This window comes from Pieris napi, chromosome 13 (assembly GCF_905475465.1).
Source record: "Pieris napi chromosome 13, ilPieNapi1.2, whole genome shotgun sequence".
Taxonomy (NCBI): domain Eukaryota; kingdom Metazoa; phylum Arthropoda; class Insecta; order Lepidoptera; family Pieridae; genus Pieris; species Pieris napi.
In genome coordinates this window covers 1,481,961-1,507,014 of record NC_062246.1, presented here as the reverse complement: position 1 = coordinate 1,507,014, position 25,054 = coordinate 1,481,961, and the positions used below count along the sequence as shown (strand labels likewise).

Genomic DNA, 25,054 nt, shown 5'->3' with positions numbered 1-25,054 from the left:
AAAGATGTGACGCGTAACGAAAAAATGTTACACAATTTTTTTTTCCAACCCCGATAAAGAAGTTTCACTTCAAAAAAATACATTGTAGTCGTGGTTTTTTACAAATACCTATCTATACCACTGCGTTCCTATTCCACAAAACGCATGCATTATTTATATGCCGAGTTTTTTTTAAAGAACAGGAGGCAAACGGCCAGGAGGCTCATCTGATGTTAATTGATACCCCGACGCCCATGGACACTCACAATGCCAGAGGGCTCGCGAGTGCGAATTGATACGCTCTTTTCTTGAAGGACCCTAAGTCGAATTGGTTCGGAAATATTTCAGTATTCCATTCCGCTCTACGCTCGCCAAGGCCAACAGCGAGATTCCATTAAAAAAGGTTTAAATAGTAATATTTGTACTTACATAACCGACCCTGGGATCCCACGACTGTTGGTGTGGTTTGACATCACAGCTGCCGTCCGGCGACCGCCCCGAGTTAGGCTAAAACAATAACATAATGTAAAGACCTCGTATTTACTATACATTAAAGGTGCATTGAGAGGTGAGAGCGTTAAGAAAAAGACAGAATGGAATCTAAATTGGAACTTTGAAATGGAAAGAAATTTTATCTCCTCCCGGTATGTATATTTGAAATGTCCTTATTCGTGCACAGAAACATACATATTTTAAGTCAACGGGAATAAACATCTGTCGAAGTAGACTTAGACATGGGGAGAAATTGGCTGTTCCAAAAATCAATCTGGAACTGTTTAGGAAAAACATATTTTGTATGGCAATTAAGGTTTACAATCATTTACCAAAAGAATTAAAAGATTTTCCAAATAGAGTCTTTAAAAAGCCGCTTGGTGTATTACTTTTGGATGATTGAAGTGTTGAATGATTATTTGCGTGAGACACTGTAGTTGATATAAATTTAATAACGTATGATATGTACAAATAATATAAGAATTGACCAATTCATATGAAATGAAATGAAATAGTTTATTCTTGCAAGTAGGACTATATAAATCACTTTTACAATGTCTTCCTAAACTAGATGAAGTCGACATTTCCTAACTGACTGCCCTGAGAAGAAATGTCGAAACAAACTCGGGGGTCTTAGTCTCTTTTATAGTCCAGTCTATATGACTAATAATGTAAAATGTAGCATTACTCGTAAAAATAAATATATTTTTGTAAATAAAGAATTGTGTTAGTAAAAATCAAATTCAAAAGAAATTCTCTTACATATCCAACCTTTACGTCCCACGACTGCTGTGGGGGCTGTTTAACGTCCCAAGGGGTCCCCGTTGGAGACAAACCAGGGGACAACTCTGAAACTGGAGTAGAACTGGGCGTCGGACTGTGGGCCTGTGTTGGTCCACCTTGGTACGCTGAAGGAGAGTGCTGGGAGCCACTAGAGCTGCCTCCACCACCTGGGAATGATAAAAAAGATAGTGTTATCAGTATTGAACATTTTCTTTTTAAAATACCACAGCTAATGTTGATTTTTTGTTTGTTTACTGAGAGTTAACTTAATTAATTAAAAAAATAAATTTTAAGTTAATTGCTTTATCAAAAAACCTTGCAATTAGCCCGTCACAGACTTAGCTATAATATATATTAATATACCGTACTATAATATTATAGCAAGCTACCACACACTGAGAAATATATATTTTGCCTTCATTTAATTGATGGTCGTCCTAGTGTTCGCTATACCATAATATATAGTAATATGCAATAATGTATATTATGGTATCGCTTGGTGACGTCACAGAAATATATATTATAGCTGAGTGTGCGGTCACGCGAAAATTAGTATAGAAAATATATAGTAATATGCCTAGCCATAAAAATATTAATACATATATATTATAGCTAAGTCTGTGACGGGCTATATGCTTTAAAATGTGATCAAAATAAATGGAATACAAAAAACTAGAAAAAATAAAACAAGTATGGATATTATACCTTGGAATTTCTTTTCCATATACTGACCATGTAACAACTGGTTGTTGTTAGGCGGACTGCCGGGCGGGAGGCCGAGGTTGGGCGGGGGTGCTCCTACTTGGGCGGCTTTCATCATCTTCTTGTATTTGCTTCTTCGGTTTTGGAACCAGATCTTCACCTATTGATAAACAATACACTATTAGTTTATTTAAAAACACTCCTTACCAGTGTAACTATGTTTACATAACTGTATTTCTCAACTAAAAATTATATTAGTTGCTATGGAAAGTGACTTTTTATCTATATATATATATATATATATATATATATATATAAAATTCTTATGTCATTTCGTTCCCATTCTCCTTCGAAACGGCTCGACCGATTCTTATGAAATTTTTTATGCATATTCAGTAAGTCTGAGATTCGGCTACTATCTATCTTTCAAGCCCCTAAGCGAAAATATTTTTATATTTTACACAAACATTTTTGTTTTCATTTTTTCATGATACAACATACAAAAATACATACAACCCCAAAGTTTCGCTCCTCTACGATCAACCCCTATTTTTATTATTGTAGATAGATATTTTTATTGAACTAAACAAATGTTTCCTAGAAATAATATACATGGCAAAACAAACGTTTGCCGGGTCATCTAATATTACTATATATTTTTACTTTAAGGTACTACTAAACGTTCAAATGGCGGGCAACATGTTTTTATAGAAGAGTTTAGACATGCGATTAGACAACATATGCACGAAATTTCCTGAATAAAAAATTAAAGTACGGTCTGAATTATATTTACTAAATACTTTCATTAGTAATTTTCTACTAATTATGCGTTTTGAATATTATCTTCACAACGAAGTACCTACGTCGTGTCTAACAACAAGAACAATTTACTTGGCATATTATATATTTTTTCCTCGTAATAATTATCAGTGCAAAAATGCCGGATCGGTTATAAGGTCATTTATAATAACATACAGAAACCTATTATTTGAATATAATATGTATTGTATCTTAACTATCTTATATACATACAAGTTCTATTCCTGTAAAATAATGTCATTTCGGTGTGTAAATGACGTAAAAAGACAAGAATACACTGCAACAGGTACCAAACTTTATAAATTTGTTTTAATTTTAAATTATTATTATTACAATGTTGGTTAAGAATATTGCAAATACTGTTAACTTATAATTTTATTATATTTTCCTTTTTTGCGACATTTATATGTCGTAATATTTTCTTGATCTTGAAAAAATATGAAAAATATAATTTTAAGCGAAAATACGCTTCGTAGAAATTACGTTTACTTTTTAAACCATTGGTAAAATTCGATGAACACAATAGTAAATCTTTATAAGCTACTTGCCACCCTCAGATAAAGCAATATATTTAAAGGTGTTAGTTGTGAATTTTTGTTGGTAAAGGCACGATTTTCACCTCTCACGCATAGGGTACGCCATAAGCTTGGGCGGAGCTTCGGTGAGTAGTGATGTGCTGTTTCAATCTATTTATCGATTGCTTTATGAAGTTGTCTATGTGCAGACACGGAAGGAATAAATAATTAAAAGCACGCGTTAAGAAACTTGTTGTTGCTAACATGTTTTCTATAAAACACTAGCAAACTCGGCGAACTCCGTTTCGCCACCAGATGGCTTCGTTTTATGTAACATTTCGTTTGATGATCCCGCTTTTCTGTTGAAATTTTTCCTGAATTTTCTTTGCTATAAACATCACGGAGCCTAAGACCTTTCCAACGAATGCAAAACCGTGGAAATCGGTTCGTGCGTTCTGCAGTTATAGCGTCAGGAAGGAAAACCCGACTTATTTTTATATAGTAGACTTATGTATATATAACAATACAAAATCTTAAGGCATAAGTAACAATACCGTACAATAATATTTCTAGTTCCGAGATTTTTTTTACTGTAACTGTAACCCGCGTACGCCTTGTTACTGCCAGCTCGCTGCCATAATTTACCAGCGAAATAATAAAAATAATACTTAATTTTAATTAACAACAACCTTGATCTGCAAAAACTTGAGCCTCTCCTAAATACTTAATTGATAAACTGTATTTATTGCGCTTTTAATTATTAATGTAAATAACCGGTGCACTTCAAAAGTGGCACGTTAGCACGGACACTTTAGACGTACTTAAAATAATAATTAAGATAATTAATGCATCGTCAGAAACATTCAATGGGTCGGGTAAGGCGCGATGACAGTCATTTCAAAATAAACTCCATATTAACGAAACAAAAACGTGATGAAAATAACAATTTAAGCAAGATTCACGGCGATAATTATATGTTATGTAAGGCTAACTAGTCGCGCGGTATTTTAATCAATGGGTATGAATTTCACGTACATATATTATGTTTATTTAAAAGCGTGACAGTCCGTAAACATGAACTCGTAAAGGACGATCACTCCGAAAATGGTTAAGTTGTTTTAAATATTATAATGGACCAGAATTAAAAAATACGGGGACAAGTTTAAGTGAGAATTTTACCAATTATACATACATGTATTGTGATTTGAGAAGCAAAAACATGTATTTCCTTAAGACTATTAATAATATTCATTATTTCGGACTTCATTCATTAGTCTGGAAATAAAAATACAAAATGATAACAGCTACCAAAAATATAATTAATTACTGTTTACATTATTGTAAAATCCAGTTATGTTTGAATCGAAGTGACATAATGAAGTTATTAAGTGCTCATGTAATAAACATATTGCAAATAATTTTAAAATCAATCGTTACGATTTAGTGTGAATTTATAAATCTGAACTTTTAAGGCTTTACATTTAAATGATAATTACGACTCTCATCCCTGAGGTCGTAGGTTCGATCCCCGGCTGTGCACCAATGGACTTTCTGTGTGCATTTAACATTCGCTCGTACGAAGGAAAACATCGTGAGGAAACCGTCTAGCTTTAGACGGTTAGACCCAATATTCGACGGCGTGTGTCAGGCACAGGAGGCTGAACACCTACTTGCTTATTAGACTGACAAATGATCATAAAACAAATACAGAAATCGGAGACCCAGATCTAAAAAGGCTGTAGCGCCACTGATTTATTTTATATTTTTTATATGATTTTTATGAAATATATGAAATATTTACTGGTGATCGCTTAAATATATCAAAAATATATCTTAATGTAAAAATGGTGATTTTTTTAAACTGTCATATAAATTTCAGTAGTTATTTTTTAATTAATTCTAACACACAGAGTACATAGTAATAATAATAATTAAAAATTAAGTCTTACAATACAGGAAATTCTGCCAGCAGTACACTGCCACCAAACTTTTAATTTCTTTTTTAAAATTACATGACAGAAGTAGTTTATCGACATTAAACTAGCGCATCACTAGTATGACCCCACCCCTATTACGCGGGTCAACGCGTTAACCTCCCCAACACGCTATTGGTATTCTATTTTATATTACCTCACTTCAATTCGATTAATTTTAGTGGTTAAAGAACTATGTTACCAAACTTTGTACAATACAATGTTTGCTGTAAATGGGAAACCACTACCGCGCGTTTTGTTTTGTCAAGTATATTGTATATGTCAAAACGATGACAATTATATGTAGTTATAGTTAGTGTTAGTAATCTATCTTAGTTAACAAAACCACTTTATCTATACATAGATACAAAAAAATAGTTTTTTTTTATTGACAGCTCGAACACAAGCGCTTAATACGTTTCCATACAAAAATCCATCGTAACATTTATATGAGTTTTATTTGTATAAGAAATCTTAGTAAAGAGAACAACAACGTTTTTAAATATGTATTTAAGTTATTAGTAAAACTCGTGGTTTTTTATTTAATTACTCTCAAAAGGACAATTTACTCTCTAATTGGAACTAAATAATTAATAAATGTATAGTTAAATCCAAAGGAACAACGAAAAAAACATTTCTACTTTTGTAAGGAATTTTCACAAATGAAGCTTTTTCACGCCTTTTTTTATTAAATATTCAAATATTAGTAATTCCTATGTATATTACGAAATGCGGCAAACACTTTAGAAGCCAGAATGCGCTTGGAGGCAAGAAGGCAGCTTTACTTTAAGTGTACACCGCCCATGGACACTCGCAACACCAGGAGGTTTGCAAGTGTGAAGTGCATGAATCAATTAAATTATTAATATATGTAAATATTATTCTACGCGTAATCGAATTCAAAAAATATTGAATACCATAAAAAAAATTGGCTACATTTTAAATTTTCGATGAGTTATGAATTTGAATTTGAATTTTTTAAATTTTGAAAATGACTGACGGAAATGCTTTTTGTTACTAGTGAAACAATTACAAATTCCGAAAATAAATTCAGAATAAAAAGTCCCCAAGTTCCCACCGTTTCGTCAGCGGTCGGCGGTATGCAATGGCATACCTTCGCGGGCATTCGGGCGCGGCGAGCTCAAAGAAGATAGAACGCATAGCACCGGGAACCGCGAATACAGCTATTCGGACACTTGGGACCGCGTTATGCTGTACTGAGGAAGTGCAATGTACTATTTAAATAGACAACAAACGCTGAACCACAGATAAAAAAGATAGACCTAAATAGTTTATGGACTATCTGAATAAGATTTAAATCGATGTAAAGTTCTTTTAGGTCTTAAATGTCACAATTATTCGTGGGTTTTTTAACCCTATTGGGAAACAATAGAGAGGGGGGGCAATGAATTTGTATGAATTTCAGGCCGCCGCGCTGTAATTAAAAAAATAGGCTTTAACAAAAGTTTTCCGTCTCTTTTTATCGCAGCGTAAGCACAATTTTACAGAAAGAGAGCCTTAGCTGTAACGTTTGACTTGATTTTTATAAATAAGGAGGGCTTAATGTACTTGGGTCAATAACATAAATTTTTCGATATTATATATTTGTATTTAAATTCACTGAACGTTCTGATAAATTAATCATGTTAAAATGCAGGAATCTTGTAATTAATACAAACATTTCTCTGAATGCAACGTTGCAACAATGTAGATGAATGAAAATGTCAATCATAAATGCTTTTTTGTTTACTTCTCTTATATATTTAATTACGTTTTTATTAAAAAGCTGCCCCTGCGATTATCGTTTCGCCTTAACATGATTTTTTACTTAGCCTACCTTTGTAGTAGCTAGATACATATTGAACATTTTGCTATGCTACCCCATTGACAGTATTCGCTTATAAAGAACAAAAATCTAAGTACCTCCTCTAAAAACCTTCCTCAGGGACGTCTTCGAGTTTTTCTTAACAAAATATGTAGCGCTCATTTTTTTTTATATAAGCGACTTGTCCCGACTTACTACCTAATTATATTTTTTAATATTTTGTTATCTAACGCCTATTTTACTCGTTCTATAGGTGAAAGCTTTTTTGATATTGGTTACATACAAAAATGTAAATCTATTCCTTAGATATTAGTTTAGACACAATAGCCTTTGTCTGCACTTATTTCAGTTACAAATAAATAAACACTTAAAAGTGTTTTTTATATATCTAGGTACATCGAAAATATAATTTTGTTTAAAATATTGAGAATTTTCTTAATTTAAAGAAAAACTTATTAAACTTATTCACGAATTTTCCAGCGCTTTTGACTTGTCAGCCAAAGTCCGTTTAAATTCGCGTTTGTGTAGTTAAAACTTTAAACTCGCATTAACCAAAGACAATATAATCTGAATAATGTTAAATGGGACATTCACACGTTCTATATTCAAATGACTCAGTCACGTCAAAATCACAGCTCAATTTGTGAATGGCGAAGTGAATAATTAATTACAATGTATTAATATTAATACGTGGTCGATCGTGCATTGCACTGTTCTTTGATTTTTTGTAGAAAAAACAGTAGCTACAAAACTGCATGCCTCGGACAGTGAGTGGCATGGAGTTGATTTTTTAAATCTAACATGTTATTATGGGACAAAATGGCGCTGTAATCTTACTTGAATATTTATTAATATCCATTATAAACTATAGATTATTACTACAGATAAGTTATGAATAAAATTATGAATTAATAGGCTAGAATTTTTATCAGTTATAAAATAAATATTATAAACATGATCTAAAAAAACAAGATAACAGTTGCAAAAACAACTTTTTAACCATAGATAAAACAGATCATCGACAACCAACAATTGTCTATGCTAATGCCTCACGTGACTGCATCTTGTAAAAAGTATCTTACGTATTAATTTTCTTGGGTGTGGCTATTTCCTTCTGATACACCCCTTTCCTGTTTTCTCGTGAGAATTATTGGAAAATCATTTTAACGATGTGGAACTCACTAATAGTGTTGGTTTTTTAATTGCACGAAGAACCGTTGGCCTAGTGGCTTAAGCGAGCCCTTCTCAAGCCTATGGTCGTACGTTCGGCTGTGCACCAAACATTTTCGCTTCTACAGCGAAGAAAATCATTATCAGGAACATGCCTTAGACTCAAAAATCGATGACGTATGTCAGACACAGAAGATTGACCATCTACTTGTTTAGGAAACGCGAATGATCACGAAACAGATACATATATCTGAGGCCCAGACCTAATAGATTGTAGTCTTACCAATTGACAGTAATAATACTCGGAGTGGACACAACGCTAAGAGTCCAATTTCTAAGGAAGCGGATTTGTAAGAATTACAATAGAAAAACCTAAATTTTAATTCAGAGCTAATGAACCATGAACTAACGTAATAAAAATATACAAAAAGTAAAACACAGAAATTAATTCATACAAATCGTATTTTTAAGTGTCAGTGATGTATAATAATTAGCATATCGATAAAGTTGACGCTGTCAACTGTTCTAGATAACGAGCTGTCGATATTTATATGCAACGCGATGCAAACATTGATATAAATATGCATGAATTAGTACGGTACAGATTATACAACCATATTCTCGCTGTTACCCTGACTTTGTCTATTCCGGTAGATAACCATTCAATTGCAATTGTAAATGAATAAGTTTAGAAGATACTAAACAATTTATATTGGTATTAGTACTAGGAGACCCGACAGACATTGCAGTCAGCAAACGCATGCAATAAAATTCATTCAAATCGGTCCAGTGTAAGAGGAGTTCAGTGACATACACGCGTACAGTAGAATTATGTATATAAATATAGGACCAAAGACAAAGGCTGGTGACAGAGAGTAAAACCATATTGTATCTGTCATTCAAAAAATATTAATAAATGTCAAATGGGTTCTATTGAAAACTTTAACAAAAAGTATTTATAATAACAAAAATAATCCTATCTCCAAGAATTTTTAAGACCGTTTGGTGGTGGGAATTTTTACTGGGATTATTGAGAATAATGAATTTATGTGCCCCGCTTGCGTTAGCGGCTTGCCATCTTTTGAATCCGTTTCAGTCTATTATTTTTTTTAAATTGATTTCGCCACAACAGGGAGTAAAGAGGCAGGAGGCTCATCTGAGTTAAGTGATACAGCCGCCCATGGACACTCTCAATGAAAATATCTTTCATTCACGGAAAGTTATAGTAATCCCAAAGGTAAAATAAATTAATAGTACTAAATTAAGTTGAAATCTCCATGCATTTGTATCTCCTGACACAAATACGTCAACCGGCCTCTCGCGCTAACTCGAGTCCACGCGAATTTGTCTTGCGATTTTATTATTTGCTCACGCTTTAGGTTTTGTTATTGCAAAATTATAATAATCCGGTGCTACAATCCTAAATGGGCCTTGGCCACCATTCTTTGACCATGGTCGTGTCATTTTTATTCCATAGACAAATGATCAGCCTTTTGTCCTCTGTTCCTCACGATGTTTTCCTTCACTTTATGAGCGAGTGTTCCCTTAAGACCTTAAAATTTCATTTGAGTATTTGGAAGCAATGTGTGGGTTTTATTAAGAAAAAAAATATTAATTCATTAACATTCTTTGAATCTAAACCTAAAAACCCTAAAAAATATAATGTAATAACTAAAATATATTATTAAAAGGAGTCCCTTTAGGCAAGGTTCCGAAGATACTGGCAGCGTTCTCACTTTGAATAGCTAGACTAATTCTTTGTCCGAGGTAGCTGCCGGCTCTTCTTAGGAAATATATTACAGTTATATTAATAAAAACTGATTTTTATTTGTATTATACGTAACATGAAATAGTAACTGATTAAATTTAAGGAAATTTATTTTACTTTTTCACGGCTGTCAATAAAGACATTATTTCCGTACAAATAAAGTTGCCAGCAACAATGTAACATCTTATGTCTATAAATTATTCATTAATAAATCAATAGTGTAAAATAATTGACAAGCTATCGAGATTTTTTCAGCAAAACCACTATTCATTGCTAATCTTAATGTATCGATGTCGATGTTTTTTTCGAATGGAGCGTCACTAATAGCTGCAATGCGATGTCTTAGATTGATTTATAAGGTTTAATTTAATTACAGTAATTGAGCGAGAAAAATATTTGTATTTCAATGGACTTTTCTCTTAATTGATCCGAAATAACTAAAATTATAAAGCAAGAATTGTGTCATGGTTCGCTTTGATTACAATTTATCCTGTTCATAAAAAGATTGCCTAATGCCAATTCCCAATACCTTGGACCGTCCAAAATTGGTTGTTTGATTAAAACTATTGAATTAGTTCATTTAAATACAATTTTAAAGATAGTTTAAGATTTGTGTACCTAAAAACTCCGTCAATTTTAGGGTCTCAGATACGATGTTTTTCTTAATATATATTAATTATTGTACTATATATGGAGCAGTGTTGGCCTGGTGGCTTCAGCGTGCGACTCTCATCCCTGAGGACGTAGTTACGACTCCCGGCTGTGGAATCCATAGTGCACATTTAACATTCACTTGAACGGTGAAGGAAACCGGCTTGCCTTAGCTCAAATACTGAAAACGGCGTGTTTAAAGCACAAGAGGCTGATCACCTACTTGCCCATTCGATTGACAAATGATCATGAAACAGATACAAAAATCTTAGGCTCAAACCTAAAAAGGTTGTAGCGCCAATCATTTCAATTACCAATAGTAGAACAGTTGTATATTATATAACAGTTGTACTATTGCAAGCAGTAACAGTAACAAAATCGGCGTTTTATTAAACAGGTGTAGCGATACAAAGGGTTTAGAGAGAACTGGTAGGATAACCTGCTTTTTTCGAATCGCAACACGCGCACGTTTAGAATTTCACAAATCTCGCGCAGTAATACGAATCGAGTTTCGAAAGGTACAAAAACGTTGGGCCTTTTTGCCGTTGTAGGTGAAAGACCGCTCACATCTCGCAAAATGTCTTTATGCTCGCCGACAAAGTTTTATATGCGATGCGCGGGCATGCGCCTTTTTCCTGTTATCGATAAAAACATTTGATGTGCCACATCACTAGTTTCGATTTTGACACGTTTATTTCGCTCATAGATTGTTCGGAGTTTATCATCAGTGTAACACTGTCCCTTTCTGTGAAATGGTGTTTACGCTTTGATAAAGAGAGAATGAGTTTGTACTGTATTTTTATTATACTTTTCTGTTAAACTAAAATGTCCATTAAATACACGCGAATAAAAACATGAAATCCCGCTCAAAGACATTTAAATAAGAGATAATCAGATACGCTATTTAGCGAAATGAAGTAATAATACAATGAATATGTATTTCGATGAAAAAATTTGATGAAATTGCCTTGACGCGGTATACGCGAAGTTTGTATGAATTATTCAGAATTCAGTTGTTTACACACTGTATGTGACATAGAGATACTAGTGTGATGATATCTTATTTTCCCGATAAGGCATATCGGACATCAAATTAAACATGCTACGTTGAATCATCGTCAATTTTTAAAATAGCATTGCTAAGTGCCTATGCCTATTTCATACTGAATCTTGCTGGATTATTTTTTTGCTTAGAAAAATTTACTAATCTTTTAATTTTTGTCCAAAATTGTCTATTTTAGGTAAAATAGCTTGTAACTTATACTGTTAATATGGTAGTATATTTGATTTCGTAAACTTCAATAAATAAATAAATAACGTGCTAGTAACTAGTGCTAGTAGTTATTTCAAGTAGTTCTAGAGGTGCTGGACGCTGGTATAGCATTGCTTTCTGGATGAAATATAATGACACAGATCATAGAGACGGATCTATAGGCTACAATATGACAACGATGAAACGCCAAATTTCGGGTTTTTTTTTTAAATTTTTTTATAGAACGGGGGGCAAAAGGGCAGGAGGCTCACCTGATGTTAAGTGATACCGCCGCCCATGGACACTCTCAATGCCAGAGGAATCGAGAGTGCGTTGCCGGCCTTTTAAGAATTATACACGTACGCTCTTTTCTTGAAGGACCCTAAGTCAAATTATATTTTTCAATGGCAAAAATAAGTTGTGAGTTTGTCCGACGTGTATGGACAGAAAAACTATGTAAAATAGTTTATGCCTAGGCCTCAGGGTTGTTACGTAACGAGGCGACAGCGACCGCTGTTACTCGCACCCTCAGCGAAAACGAACCGTTCGAAAAGGGCACACACACAATGTATGGAGGTAATTAACTGCATATATTAAGAGACGTTTTTAATTGTCCGTTGAACTGACCAAAGGTCTATCTTCATGCCAGTTCCTATACTGTAAGAAAGTTTTTTTTGTAAATATTTTAATCTATTACTAAACAGTAAGTTATTAAACAATAATGTTGTTTTTTGGTGTATGTAAATGTATAAACCGCATTGGAGTAGGTAATCTGTATGGCCGCTTATTTTATTAAATAATTAAATGTTTAAAATAATAAATAATGTAAACGTATGTAGTCAAACAAGTTTTATATTACTAGTGTATGTAAAGAAAGAAAATTCACATTTTCATTAGTTCAAGAACCTGTTTCAATTAGCGATAAACGTTTATGAAAGCGCGTGCGCAGTGTGTAGCGTTCCCTTTGTTTGCCGAATTTAGAGTTGTGTTTTTTAACATATAATATATCATCCTCGCCACGGTCATAATTGTTATGATAATAGGTGTGATTATGGCCACGTGCCAAGTGGACAAATGAGTCTGTAGTCCTTCCTTATTCATAAAAAAAATATTTTAATTGTACTCTTTTAATTAAGTGTTTTGTCTCTTTCTGTCAAATGGTGTTTACGGAGTGATGAAATAAGATGCATGGTTAGGCGTCTTATTTCGATGTTATTAACGTGTCGTTAGTACTACGGATCGTAGACCTTTTAAGGCTAGGTAGGCAACATTGATGGGCTCAGATGGTGTAAGTTTCTGAATTTTCAAGTATGTAACCCATCTGTGCCTGACACACTCCGATCATTCTTGGTTCTTAGACGAGTTGTTTCTTCGCAGTAAGTGCAAGTGTTGCACATATAAATATAGGCAGCGTAATTAAAAGTGATGTCTAGAACGAAGGAATTATCTACTATTGAACTTAATAATCGATTGCCTCTAGTACTTTAGTCTAAAATTAATTATTAAACTAAGCTCAATGGTGTAAATAGAAAGTTAAGAATTTGCCTAACCTCATGCTTAACACGCGTGAGTAAATTCTAAGCCCTGAAAGAGAGCATAGAACATGGTGATTAAAGAGTAGCAGAGAGTTAATATAATAGCAAAAACATCTTATCTGACACTTCTATAATTATAACTATATATTCATGTATTTGTGATGTCTTGTTTCCTTATTGAAAATAAATATTCTCGTCTGTACTAAGCCCTAATGCAGAAGTATATATAGATGACCTTGTGTACCTATATATAAATGATACCACATGCCTGGCCTCTAAAAATCCGCTTTAAAGTCGCAAACTTTAATCCGAGGTAATCTTAATATTGTTTGCGATTGCATTAAAGTTATAAGCGTTTGAATGCAACGTGAGAAAATGCACTGCCCTTGAACGGTCAGTCAGTTTTTGCTATGCGATTTATATTTTCCGTTTTCCTACAATTCTTGAATATTTATTTTTTAATACCCGCTTTGTTCATTTATATTGTTATGTTGAAATCTATACTAAAAAGTTAAAGGTTTGAATTGTTTTTGTGCCACTACTTACGATTTTCAAAATTCTTTCTATAGAAATCATTCTTTTAAGAAAGTATTAAACTGGTAACAAGGTAAAATTAACGTAAAAGAAGAAGACAATATAGAAGGTGGATAGACTAGATTAAGGAAGCAGCAGGTACATGGCAGAGAGTGGCACAGTGCAGACAGAAATGGCGGCATTTGGAGGAGGAAAGAGTGGCGGAGTTTATTGCCAGTTCTTCTCTTCCGTTCTACGCCCTTTATTTGAGAACTAGCAGTAAATTTAAAATTAGAAGCATTCAATTTATATTTCTTTTTTTGACGTTCATAAGTGTACATTATGTTACCTATATGAATAAATGATTTTCGACTTTATCCCAAAAGATGGCAGTGTTAATCCCCGGCTTGACCAATGAACTTTTTCTATGTGAGCAAACCGACATGTCTTAGACCCAAACAGTCGACGGCGTGTGTCAGGCACAGGAGGCTGATCACCTGCTTGCCTATTAGATATTAGAAACCTAGATTGAAAAAATGATCATGAAACAGATTCAGAGGCCCAGACCTGAGGAGATTGTAGCGCCGGGGATTTATTTTTATCTATCTCAAAAGCAAAAGAGCTTTGACGACTTTTTCATACACGATTATATGTACATTACAAAAAGCTTTGAAGTGGCTACTGGCAGTTCAAAAATGTACTGTCACGCGATCAGCGTTCACACAATTTAAGAAATTCCCGTATATACTGAACGTTAAATATATAAATATGCCGTGAGAAGTGGTACTTCAATGTATATAGCAACGAATATCGCTCTTATCACAGTGCGAGAGGGTTTAGAATAATATATTTTAGAACGCATTGTTGCTATGTAGCACGCAAGTCGGCAATTGTGGTTACCTGGCGGAAGTGGCTGCCCAATTATTTTCGAATTAGTCACAATTCTTAGATTTTCGACTTGTCTACTGGTCGTGTGAAACCAGCGAAACGGGGGGGAGGATGCTACTTCCAAATTTGTAAACAATTTGAAGTGAAACTTCTTTAGGCGCATGAGGGTAAAATTTATACGTAATAATAATAACATTAGCGTCACGAAAATGTGCATCGTTTTTGTCGTGGAAAAGGGAGAGCGATTGAGACCGATAGAGAGTGTGAGAAAGAGAGTAGCGAGAGTAGAGAGCTATAGAGAGAAAGATTGAGAGAGAGAGTAAGGGAGATCGAGAAAAAGTACACGCTATTGGTTGATGTATTCGTTTACTAGTTACATATTAGAGCTTTAGATGGCAATTCTGTCGCATGACGTCTTGTGCAGTAAACGCAGATTCACAATGTGTAAACAGTCTGAATATAGATATACAAATATATGGAGTGATCATATACTGGTACATGATCATCTATTGGGGCTTTTACTTTAGTAATAATTAATTTACAAAGAAGTTTCACTTCTGACATGTGTATTTTGTACGCACGCACTTTTTTTTAGATAATTCCGTTACTTATAAACATTATTTTCATGTATTTCTTTAGATCTTTTGATATATTCTATTAGACTGTAGAAGTTGAAGTTGACACAACAATTTAGAATAATTGCGTTTAATTAATTTGAATGCGTTAAATACTTTTAATATTTATAAAAAGAATATAATAATCAAATTCGCAAATCTATGTAAAAGAAACACATTACAATGATGAAAACGCTGATGATGGATGGAAAATAGTTATAAATCAGATTATCAATAAATTTACTACGATAAAAATATTAAAACACAAAAGCTTTAAAACCTAAATGCTAAATATATACTTATTATATATATTAACAAAATATATTAAATATAACAGGCGCTAATTAAATATTTAAGTTGGCGCCTGGTAGATAGTACCGGTGACCCCAGAGCTGGTGCTTTCCTTAACGAATAAGTATCGTAGCGAGGAAATACCAGGGTTAAAGGTACACTGCCACAAAGACCAAACTTTCTAAATTTGTTTTAATTTTTATTCTTACTATTTAGGTTAAGAAAATTGTAAAAACAGTACCTATTTGATTGTTATGTTTTAATAAACGATTATTTGTTAAATTATGTTGTTTATTGTCTGTTATAAATTCAGTTTATAAGGGATCAAATGCCATCATTATATTGCTATCCGAAACTAGGGGTGGCCATTTGATGTTCTATCAAATAATTTGACCGTTGGCTTCAAATTATTTAGTTACATTATATGCCCAAAACTCTAAACAAATAAATAAATATGGCAAGTTGTTTTATATAGGTACCTATATACTTCAGTATCGAAATTTTAAGCTAGAATAAACGAATTCATTACACAAACATTTAAATTTAAATAAGTAAACATTTTTGTTATATTAAAATTTCTAGTACCTAATCAATATCTATCTACATGTCGTAATTTATTATTTTTTTATTAATTTTTTGCTAATATGTCATTCCAGAATTACAGCTCCGATATGCTTTCCTTGCATAAATAAAATACATTTCTAAGAATTAATGTCGAATTTATAAATTAAATTCTAAAATAATGCATATAAGCTCTCAATTAAGCTTCCGGGGACTTTTAACCCCCATTCTCGTATAACCCTGTAATTTTATGAGATGAATTGGGTTCCAATTAAACTTGGCTACAAATTTAAACCATATGTCAAAATTAACCGGTTGCTATGACGACGCCCCAGGGTTGCGAAATCCCTCATTACAATTAGCGATGTGTTTGTGACAACCCTAATGATGGCTAATCAAATCATCATTGTCTATTTTAGGGTGAATTTTTAAAGTTATTATGTTCCTAATTACTACAATACGTTCATAGGAATTACATTGCTTTGATTTAATAATAATGTCTTTAACGATATACAGTATTTACAATTATCTTAAGCTAAACAGTAATAATAATAAAAAATTATAATAAATAGAAAATTAGAACAAATTTAAAAAAAACATGTGTACTTATGTACACACGTTTGATACTTCTTTGGCGTAATAAGATAAAAATCTTTTCAAAAGTTTTTTTTACGTTTGTAGAAGTACTACCAGTTGCCAACTTTAATTACCTATGCACTCGAACGAATTTTAGATGCGCACATAGAAAGAAAGTCCATTAGTGCACAGCCGGGGATCGAACCTACAACCTCAGGGATGAAAGTCCAACGGTGAAGCCACTGGGTAAACACTGCTTCAAAGCTTTTAAAAACCCGTTATAAAAAACACCGAAAAGCGCTAATCAAACTTCATCAAAAATGTTACAGTGATAAGCTTAATGTAACTTTCGAATATTTCCGAACTAAAAGTATAATTAATTATATTTTTTATTGGGCTGACTCTTTGACCTTTGATGTTTACGCGGAATATGTTGTAATATCGATATGTATAGGGTGCGGTATTAAATTTTAAACAAAAACAGTCAGATTTTAATATAGACAATATTAATCGTAATTGTAACTAACATATATATAAAAGCCTTTTATTACAGATACTTTACATTTAAAAACATATATATTTATTTCATCTTATTTTTAGATATCTATTCATATCTAACAAAATGTTCACTTATGAACGTCGAAAATAAATATATATGAAATGCTTCTAATTTACATTTACTGCCAGTTCTCAAATCAAGGGCGTAGAACAGAAGAGAAGAACTGGCAATAAACTCCGCCATTCTTTCCTCCTCCAAATGCCACTATTTCTGTCTGCACTGTGCCACTCTCTGCCATGTACCTGCTGCTTCCTTAATCTAGTCTATCCACCTTATAAATTGTCATCCTCTTTTGCGTCATTGTACCTTGGGCACCAGTTTTTTTCTGTGTCTCTTGCCATGTGCCCCGCCCATTTGTCATTGTGACATCTACTACTTTTCTAATAATTGTAAAAAGTAGTTAATTTTAAAGAGTGCATTGCCGATATTGAAACGACGAAACATTAAAAAAAAAAAATCTCGTGCAAGTTGACTTTTATTACTTTATTTTTCAGTGTTTGTTATTATAATTTGTACATTATTTTTATTCATCGTCTTTAAACAAACTGATGATTTTTTCTAGTAATAATTTTACTGCGAGCGGCTTATAACTGAAAAGTATTTAAAACTAAGTTGAAAAATCTAAAACCAATATTACGTGATTATAATGTGTATATAATCAAGGTTAAGGCAGCTGACAGACAACTCGCGACGTAAACCACAGACTAAACTAGAATAGCTAAAGAATCTTGTCTATGGTGTTACAGACCATAGAGTTAAATCATTGTCATTCCGCCGCTTTGTGGCCACGTACAACTTGATCAGTCATTATTCTGATAACAGTCAGCGTGAGAGACACTAGTGACGCTCTGTGGTTATCGATTATATTTTTTATTGCATTGATAAATTGAAATGGCGGAGCTCTCACGTAAAAGATGATTTTGATGACAGACTATAGATTGGTTATTATAAACAGATAGATTGGAGTATAATAAGAATATTTTATAGTGCAGGGCGCGAATGCAGTGTTGGCCTATTGGCTTCAGCGTGCGATAACCTAAAGTCGTAGGTTCGATTCCCGGCTGTGGACCAATGGACTTTCTGTTTATGTGCGCATTTAAGATTCGCTCGAACGGTGAAGGAAAACATCGTAGGGAAACCGGCTTGCCTTAGACCCAAAAAGATGACGGCGTGTGTCAGGCACAGGAGGCTGATCACCTACTTGCCTGTTAGATTGACAAATGATCACGAAACAGATACAGAAATCTGAGGCCCAGACCCAAAAAAGTTGTAGCACCATTGATTTATTTATTTTTTCTTGTAGTCAAAACTGATAGTTTAAAAATACTCGAGTTAACGTTTAACGTTTACAGAATCGATAAGTGTCACACCACTACTACTACGGTAAAGGTATAGCAATGTGTTTGTAAACATATAATTACACAGTAAGTTGATGCATATCAATTTTTTCTCTGTGTGGGTTTAAATACATGTTATACTATACAGGTTGGACATCCAAAAGATCCATAAAAATGCATGGGACAGTATTCTAAATAATTCTAAATGTAAAAATTATTAAAGGACTCTTATCTCGGAGGTCGTAGGTTCGATCACCGGCTTGCTTAGATCCAAAAATACGACGGCGTGTCGGGCACAGGAGGCCGATCATCTACTTGGCTATTAGATTGACAAATCATCATAAAACAATATAGAAATATGAGGCCCAAACCTAAAAAGGTTGTAGCGCCACTGATTAAGTCCTTTTTTAAATCCAGTAACTGCTACGGGCCGTAGATTGTTCCATAGACTTCATTATCTTTGATATCTCTCTCTTTCTCTCGACTGTTAGTCCTTATATCCAGAAACTGTTACAGGCCGTAGACTGTTCCATAGAGGCCATTCTCTTCTGATAACTCGGTCTCTCTTCCTCTTCCTCTCTCTCTTTCTCTCGACTTGTAAGTCCTTATATCCGGTAAATGCTACGTGCTGTCGATTGTTCCATAGATACCATTCTCTTTCGCTCTCTCTCTCTCTCTCGCCTGGCATTTATAAAGATATAGATGTCTTTCTACACTAGCGATATTGTAGAAGAATTAAAATGGGTCAAAGCCAAATATATTTTTAAGAGTATTATACAAACTTCATATTTATTAAAAATACTCTGGGATTAGATGATATATTATGTGTGTGCATCTCTCAACACGCTGTATATTAATGTGTTATTTTGTGTGAGTGCAAAACTAGTTTTGCGAGAATATGAGTGATTGTAACACGGTTTAATTTTGCCGACCACACAGCTTATGATGTTTATTTAATTAATTTGTTTATGGTTTTAGCGAATTGTTTAAAAATCGAATTGGATAATTTATGGTTGTCATTAACATAGATAAGGATTTTAGTTTGTCATAATCTGTGGCTGTTATTTAAGTGTTTATATTTGTTTAAATTTACAATCGCATTACAATTAAGATGTCCCTTAAGAAAATAACGAACGAACTTTAGTCTACGTTTTATAAAGAGACAAATGTTTACAGATACCATTTAGTAAAAAAATATCGAAAAATATACAAAACGGACGTAATTGTAAACGTCAAAGTCAAATGTCAAACTATTCGAATACATCAGCTTGCCATAGACAAGAGTTGCGAAATAAAACACTGGACTTTAAATTAATGACTGTGATTATTGTGTATCAGATTGTAATCGGCTTTTAGTGTGTAATTGTGTTAAATTGCTTAGTTTTATATGCTTAAACTGATTTTGCATATTTAACGGTCCATGTAAAACATTTTTGTGGACTATTTGGATATTTTGAATGTTAGATCCCGTCTATAGCAAATAAACTTTATAGAACGACGGGACTAAGAAGAACGAAGGCTGAAGAACTGATACAAGATTGCGCCAAGTATGTCAAAGACATACCGTCCCTGTATAATGATAACCTCGTATGACCAGAAAACCAAATATGAAAACAATGTTTCATTTCGTCAATGTTCGTTCAAATATTATTGTGCTTTTGTCCATAGTTTTGGATGGTAAAAAGGACTTATTTAATAATAACATAAATAAGACCTTACTTCATGATTATACCTACCAGTTAAATGACATAAGAGTTTTTTGACGTACGAGATTATCATTCTACAGTGACGATACGGGACACACAGTTCTCCAAGTCTCCACGAGCGAGGTAAACACGAAGATCAGGTCCTCACAACCCACTAGAAATAGTCAATACAAGCATATGCTCCAGGGAGTGATGGAGATGATTATTTACCGCTGTGCAGCGTTAGCCTGGTGGCTTTTGCTGCGTGTGACTTATAGGTTCGATCTCCGGAAGACCAATGGACTTTCTCTGTGCGCATTTAACACTCGTTCGTACGGTGAAGGAACATCTTAAGGAAACCTTAAACCCAAGTCGACGGCGTGTGTGAAGCAGAAACGGCTGATCACCTACTTGTATAATAGAGAGTGTGTCTTGAGAATTCATTTGTTTCTGATATGACCTTTTATTCAAATTATTTGTAGCTTTTGTGGGGAAATGTGTTAGGCATACCCACCCGCCCGCGGCACGATTGCCTGATGGTGAAGGGTAATGTGGAACTCGCTGCTGTGCAAACCCACTAAAACCCCACGGCACCACCAGCAATCGCCCGATGCAGGACACGGAATCAGCGTGTCCTCATCCACGCGATCAGCCATTCTACTGCCACGAATGATGGGGAATGCACCTTGAAATTATTTGTACCTATCCCAACTTTACGCTAAAACGCTGGGGTTTTAATTTGCACCGAGCATTAAAATTTCACCGTTATAACTGTTACACGTATCTAAAATCTTTTTTGAATAATTAAAATCATTTCCGCCGACTTTGTGATTATTTAGGGCATTTTAAAATGGTTGTTTAAAGAGGCATCTGTGCACATACATTTTTTTTTATTATCTGTGCCATAAAACTTATAATATAACCTCTTTTTACATTTCCAATGATAAAGTATCTGATTGAACTACGTAAAGTAGTCCCATTTCGTTATGCGTGTGTCTTAAAGATGATATAGGAACAAAAATATTTCTAATGTTAACTCTAAGTTCTGCATTCAGCATTCTACAGTATAGATTTTTAACGATCGAAAGATAAAGGCATTCGAGATGTGGTGTTGGAGGAGAATGTTGCGAATACCATGGACTGCAAAAAGAATCAATAAGTCCATTCTCAACCAACTAATCACCACAAGAGTACTATCATTTTCAAACGGGTGCTTGGCTACTTTGGCCATATTGGCAGAAGAGAATAGTCTCGACAAGCTGGTAATGGTAGGGACGTGGTGGCAGGGGAAGTCGAAGTCAATCGCCTACCCGTTGGTCAGACCTAATTAAGACAATTATGGGTCTCAACATCCCAATACCCTGAGGTAAGCAAGTAGCAACAAGACGTATCAGTAAGGGCTTTTCAGGACTAGTAAGACCTTCAGGAATGAAGACTACAAAGAAAGAAGAGAAGGATTTACGACGTCGAGTACGCTTCGTTCAGCAATGGTAGCTGTCACATCCGTTGGATAAGATTAATGTATATATATATTTACTAGCGAGACCTCTGGCGAACATCAGGTGAGCCTCCTGCCCGTTTGCCCACTGTACTACATAAAAAATTACTGACGTATACCATAGATAATATAAACATTAACAAATTAAGTAGCACCTATTGAAGTACCGTCCAAGGTATTTTCATTTATTCGTACGAAAAAATCTTAAATTCAAGTGAAGTTTTAGCTTAACCTTTTTATTCTTGTTATCCTCACAAGTTGACCTCCGAATCGCCCTCAGTCCGTTCCGCGCTGTGCCTTTATAATTGATGTGCATACACACCGACATATACGGGGCGATTTATTGTCAAAAAAGAGAAAAAACATAAAAAAAATAAAAAAATGTGTCAAAGGCAAATACAGAATTTTCCTAAGAATTTGTTCTGGCTTTCATGACCACTTCGATTGAGATCAAATCAGCAATAGTGTTATAAATAAATAAAAAGTTTGCATAACTATTTTAAATAAATTTCTTTTTAATTTCAGCCTAACAAGAGTTCTAAAGCGAAAGACGAAACGGTAACGTTTCATTTGACCAATTACAGATAAGCAATACGATTCGACTTTTGACATAAACAAAACGTGCAATCCTTTGATCATTTCACACTAATAAAAACGTTATTTATATTAAAAAAAATATCACAAAACAGAAAAAATATGAAGTGTTACTGCCGAAAGAAGACTTAAAGAAACTGTCTTCACATTATCACCATCAAAGATAGTTTTGAAGTGAATAAAGTAGATTGCAGTACTATTTAGGACCAAACAAAAGCTTTGAATTACGAAACACCCTTTACACATAGCCAGCAGTGCGTAAATAAATTTTGTACGGACAAAACTGTTATTTTAAAATAATAATTGATGTGTAGTCACATTGTCCGGAGCGGTATTGTCATTTTTTGCCTTTGTAAAACGTTATTGAATGCGGGGAAAATAATTTTCCGTTGATAACCCCAAGGTTTTTGTGTTTCTCAATATTACTTTTACATGAACATGTATGTAAAACAAAACACTATACGCGTAAAAATGTAATCGGTAATCGAGCCAAATCGTTTTAATTTTGTTAATTTAAAATTACTCTAAACTCCTGAGTCTCTTGAAAAAATTGTTGCTAAACGAAACAAACAAACGAAAAAGCATTTTGAGATGTCATTGGAAAATTGTAGAAAAATCATTGATTTTTTGTTTTGCTTCAAGATATTTAAGAACCAGGTGGATTGCTTCAACCGTTTCAACTAAATTTTAATTTCTTGTACCACAGACATCATCCTATTTGTCCCTCCTTTCAGAAGAACGTTGGCCAAAACTCACCGATATCCAGATTGAGCATTCTGATAAACGAGCTCGGTCTGGATAGATCACACTTAAACAAATAAATTTTCCTTTACTTTTTGTAATTTATGAATCAATGTAATTTTTCCGTGTTTGTTAAGTTTGCCTATAAGTGCTTGTCACATTAAATCTTGTATTTTATTTTTATTGTACCAATATATTGGCAAGCTTTTGTAAATAAATACATAAACTACGCATTATTTTTATTGTTTTGCAATATCTAGATTTAAAAAGGTTTTCATCATAAATCGTAGGATAAAGTAACTTCTTAACGTTTCACTCATACTAGGTTTTCCTTTTTGCACCAACATCGCGTTTTTAGTTAACAATATTATAGAAAGTAAACAATTGTTATATTGGCATATTGTCGATCATTATAATTATATCAATATCATAGGACAGCTATACATCTGTTCGCTACTCACCCCTATTGTGAGCTAAAATTTATAGACTGTGTTTTAATTATTAAATACATATATATATATTATAGTAAAATTATTGTGAAAACTCAAGGAATAAAAAAATATATACCTACTAAAAATAATGGCTAAAAAAGGAGTCTCCTCCAATTTTGTTCCCTTTGGAGTAGAGATTTTTGGGCCGTGGGATTGAAGTGTACTAATTGAAGATTTAAGTGGGCCCCTGGTGGTACCGGTAACAACAGAGCTGGTGATTTTCTCGCTCAACGAATAAGTATCGCAATACAGCGAGGAAATTTTTAATTATTATTATTAAAAAAAAAGTATTTTTTTATTAATTTTACCGTATTTTATTTCATATATCAAGTAATGTCTAAACATTCCAAGCCTTCATTGCAAGGTGTTAGTTAACTTGTATAAAATAACACTTGTACAAATTTACATACAAACACGTCTCTGAACTAATTACAGACAAACTAACAAACTAGTGTACATTTACAATGTTTTAGGTTCTAGCTTTTTTTGACATAAAGGTAACCACATATATTTAAAAGGTATGTATTTACCTAAATAAAATATGTTAATAAAGAATAAACACTAAAAAATTTATTAAAATGTATTATATTGGTTGATTTCTGAAGCTCACCTCAGGCTCACCTGATGTTAAGTGATACCTATGGACATTGCCAGAAGGCTCGCAAGTGCGTTGCCGGCCTTTTTGTACAATCAAATGGTTACCAATACTTTGGGACTACTTTGGACAGGAAAAGGGTGGAGATTTTCTTGCCAATTCTTCTTGTCTTCCCATTAGAGAACAGACAGTAAATATCAATTATATACACTTTTCGTATATGTAAAAATATAATTGTGACAGTCTATATTACCTTACACACCTTTATTTTGTGTAGGTTAAAGATACCTTTATGCAAATAATTTGGATAATTATTATCTTTAATGCAAAAAAGGTTTTTTTAAATAACGTTACGTAGTGATTCACTTTCGTTATGAAATTGTTTCTGAATCAGTTAAGAGAGGGGCTTTGCATAGGGCTGTCTTTGAATTTAATGTAAAGTATTAATTTATCGAAGTGAAACTTCTTTAGGCGCATGAGGGTAAATTTTTTACGGATGAAACGCAATATTAATAATATTAGCGTCACGAAGATGTGCAGCGCTTTTGTCGAATAAAAGGGAGAGTGCGATTGAGACCGATTAAGTGAGAGTTAGAAAGGGCGATCGTAGTATGAAGCAAATAGCCATGGAGTGAGAGTAGGGAGCA

General features: G+C 33.6%; 1 protein-coding gene across 4 annotated transcripts in view; it reads right to left on the bottom strand.

Moving 5' to 3' along the window:
* Window positions 1–25,054, bottom strand: part of LOC125055109 (homeotic protein distal-less) — a 91,961-nt gene that overhangs the window by 5,632 nt on the left and 61,275 nt on the right. For 2 of the 4 annotated variants that reach the window (XM_047657353.1, XM_047657355.1), the window contains exons 4-6: window positions 1,960–2,116; window positions 1,234–1,421; window positions 409–486 (exon numbers count right to left, since the gene is read on the bottom strand). In XM_047657353.1, coding sequence (XP_047513309.1) covers window positions 409–486; window positions 1,234–1,421; window positions 1,960–2,116 — 423 coding nt within the window. The remainder of the gene's footprint in view (window positions 1–408; window positions 487–1,233; window positions 1,422–1,959; window positions 2,117–25,054) is intronic. The other 2 variants (XM_047657354.1, XM_047657356.1) reach the window with 1 other exon arrangement.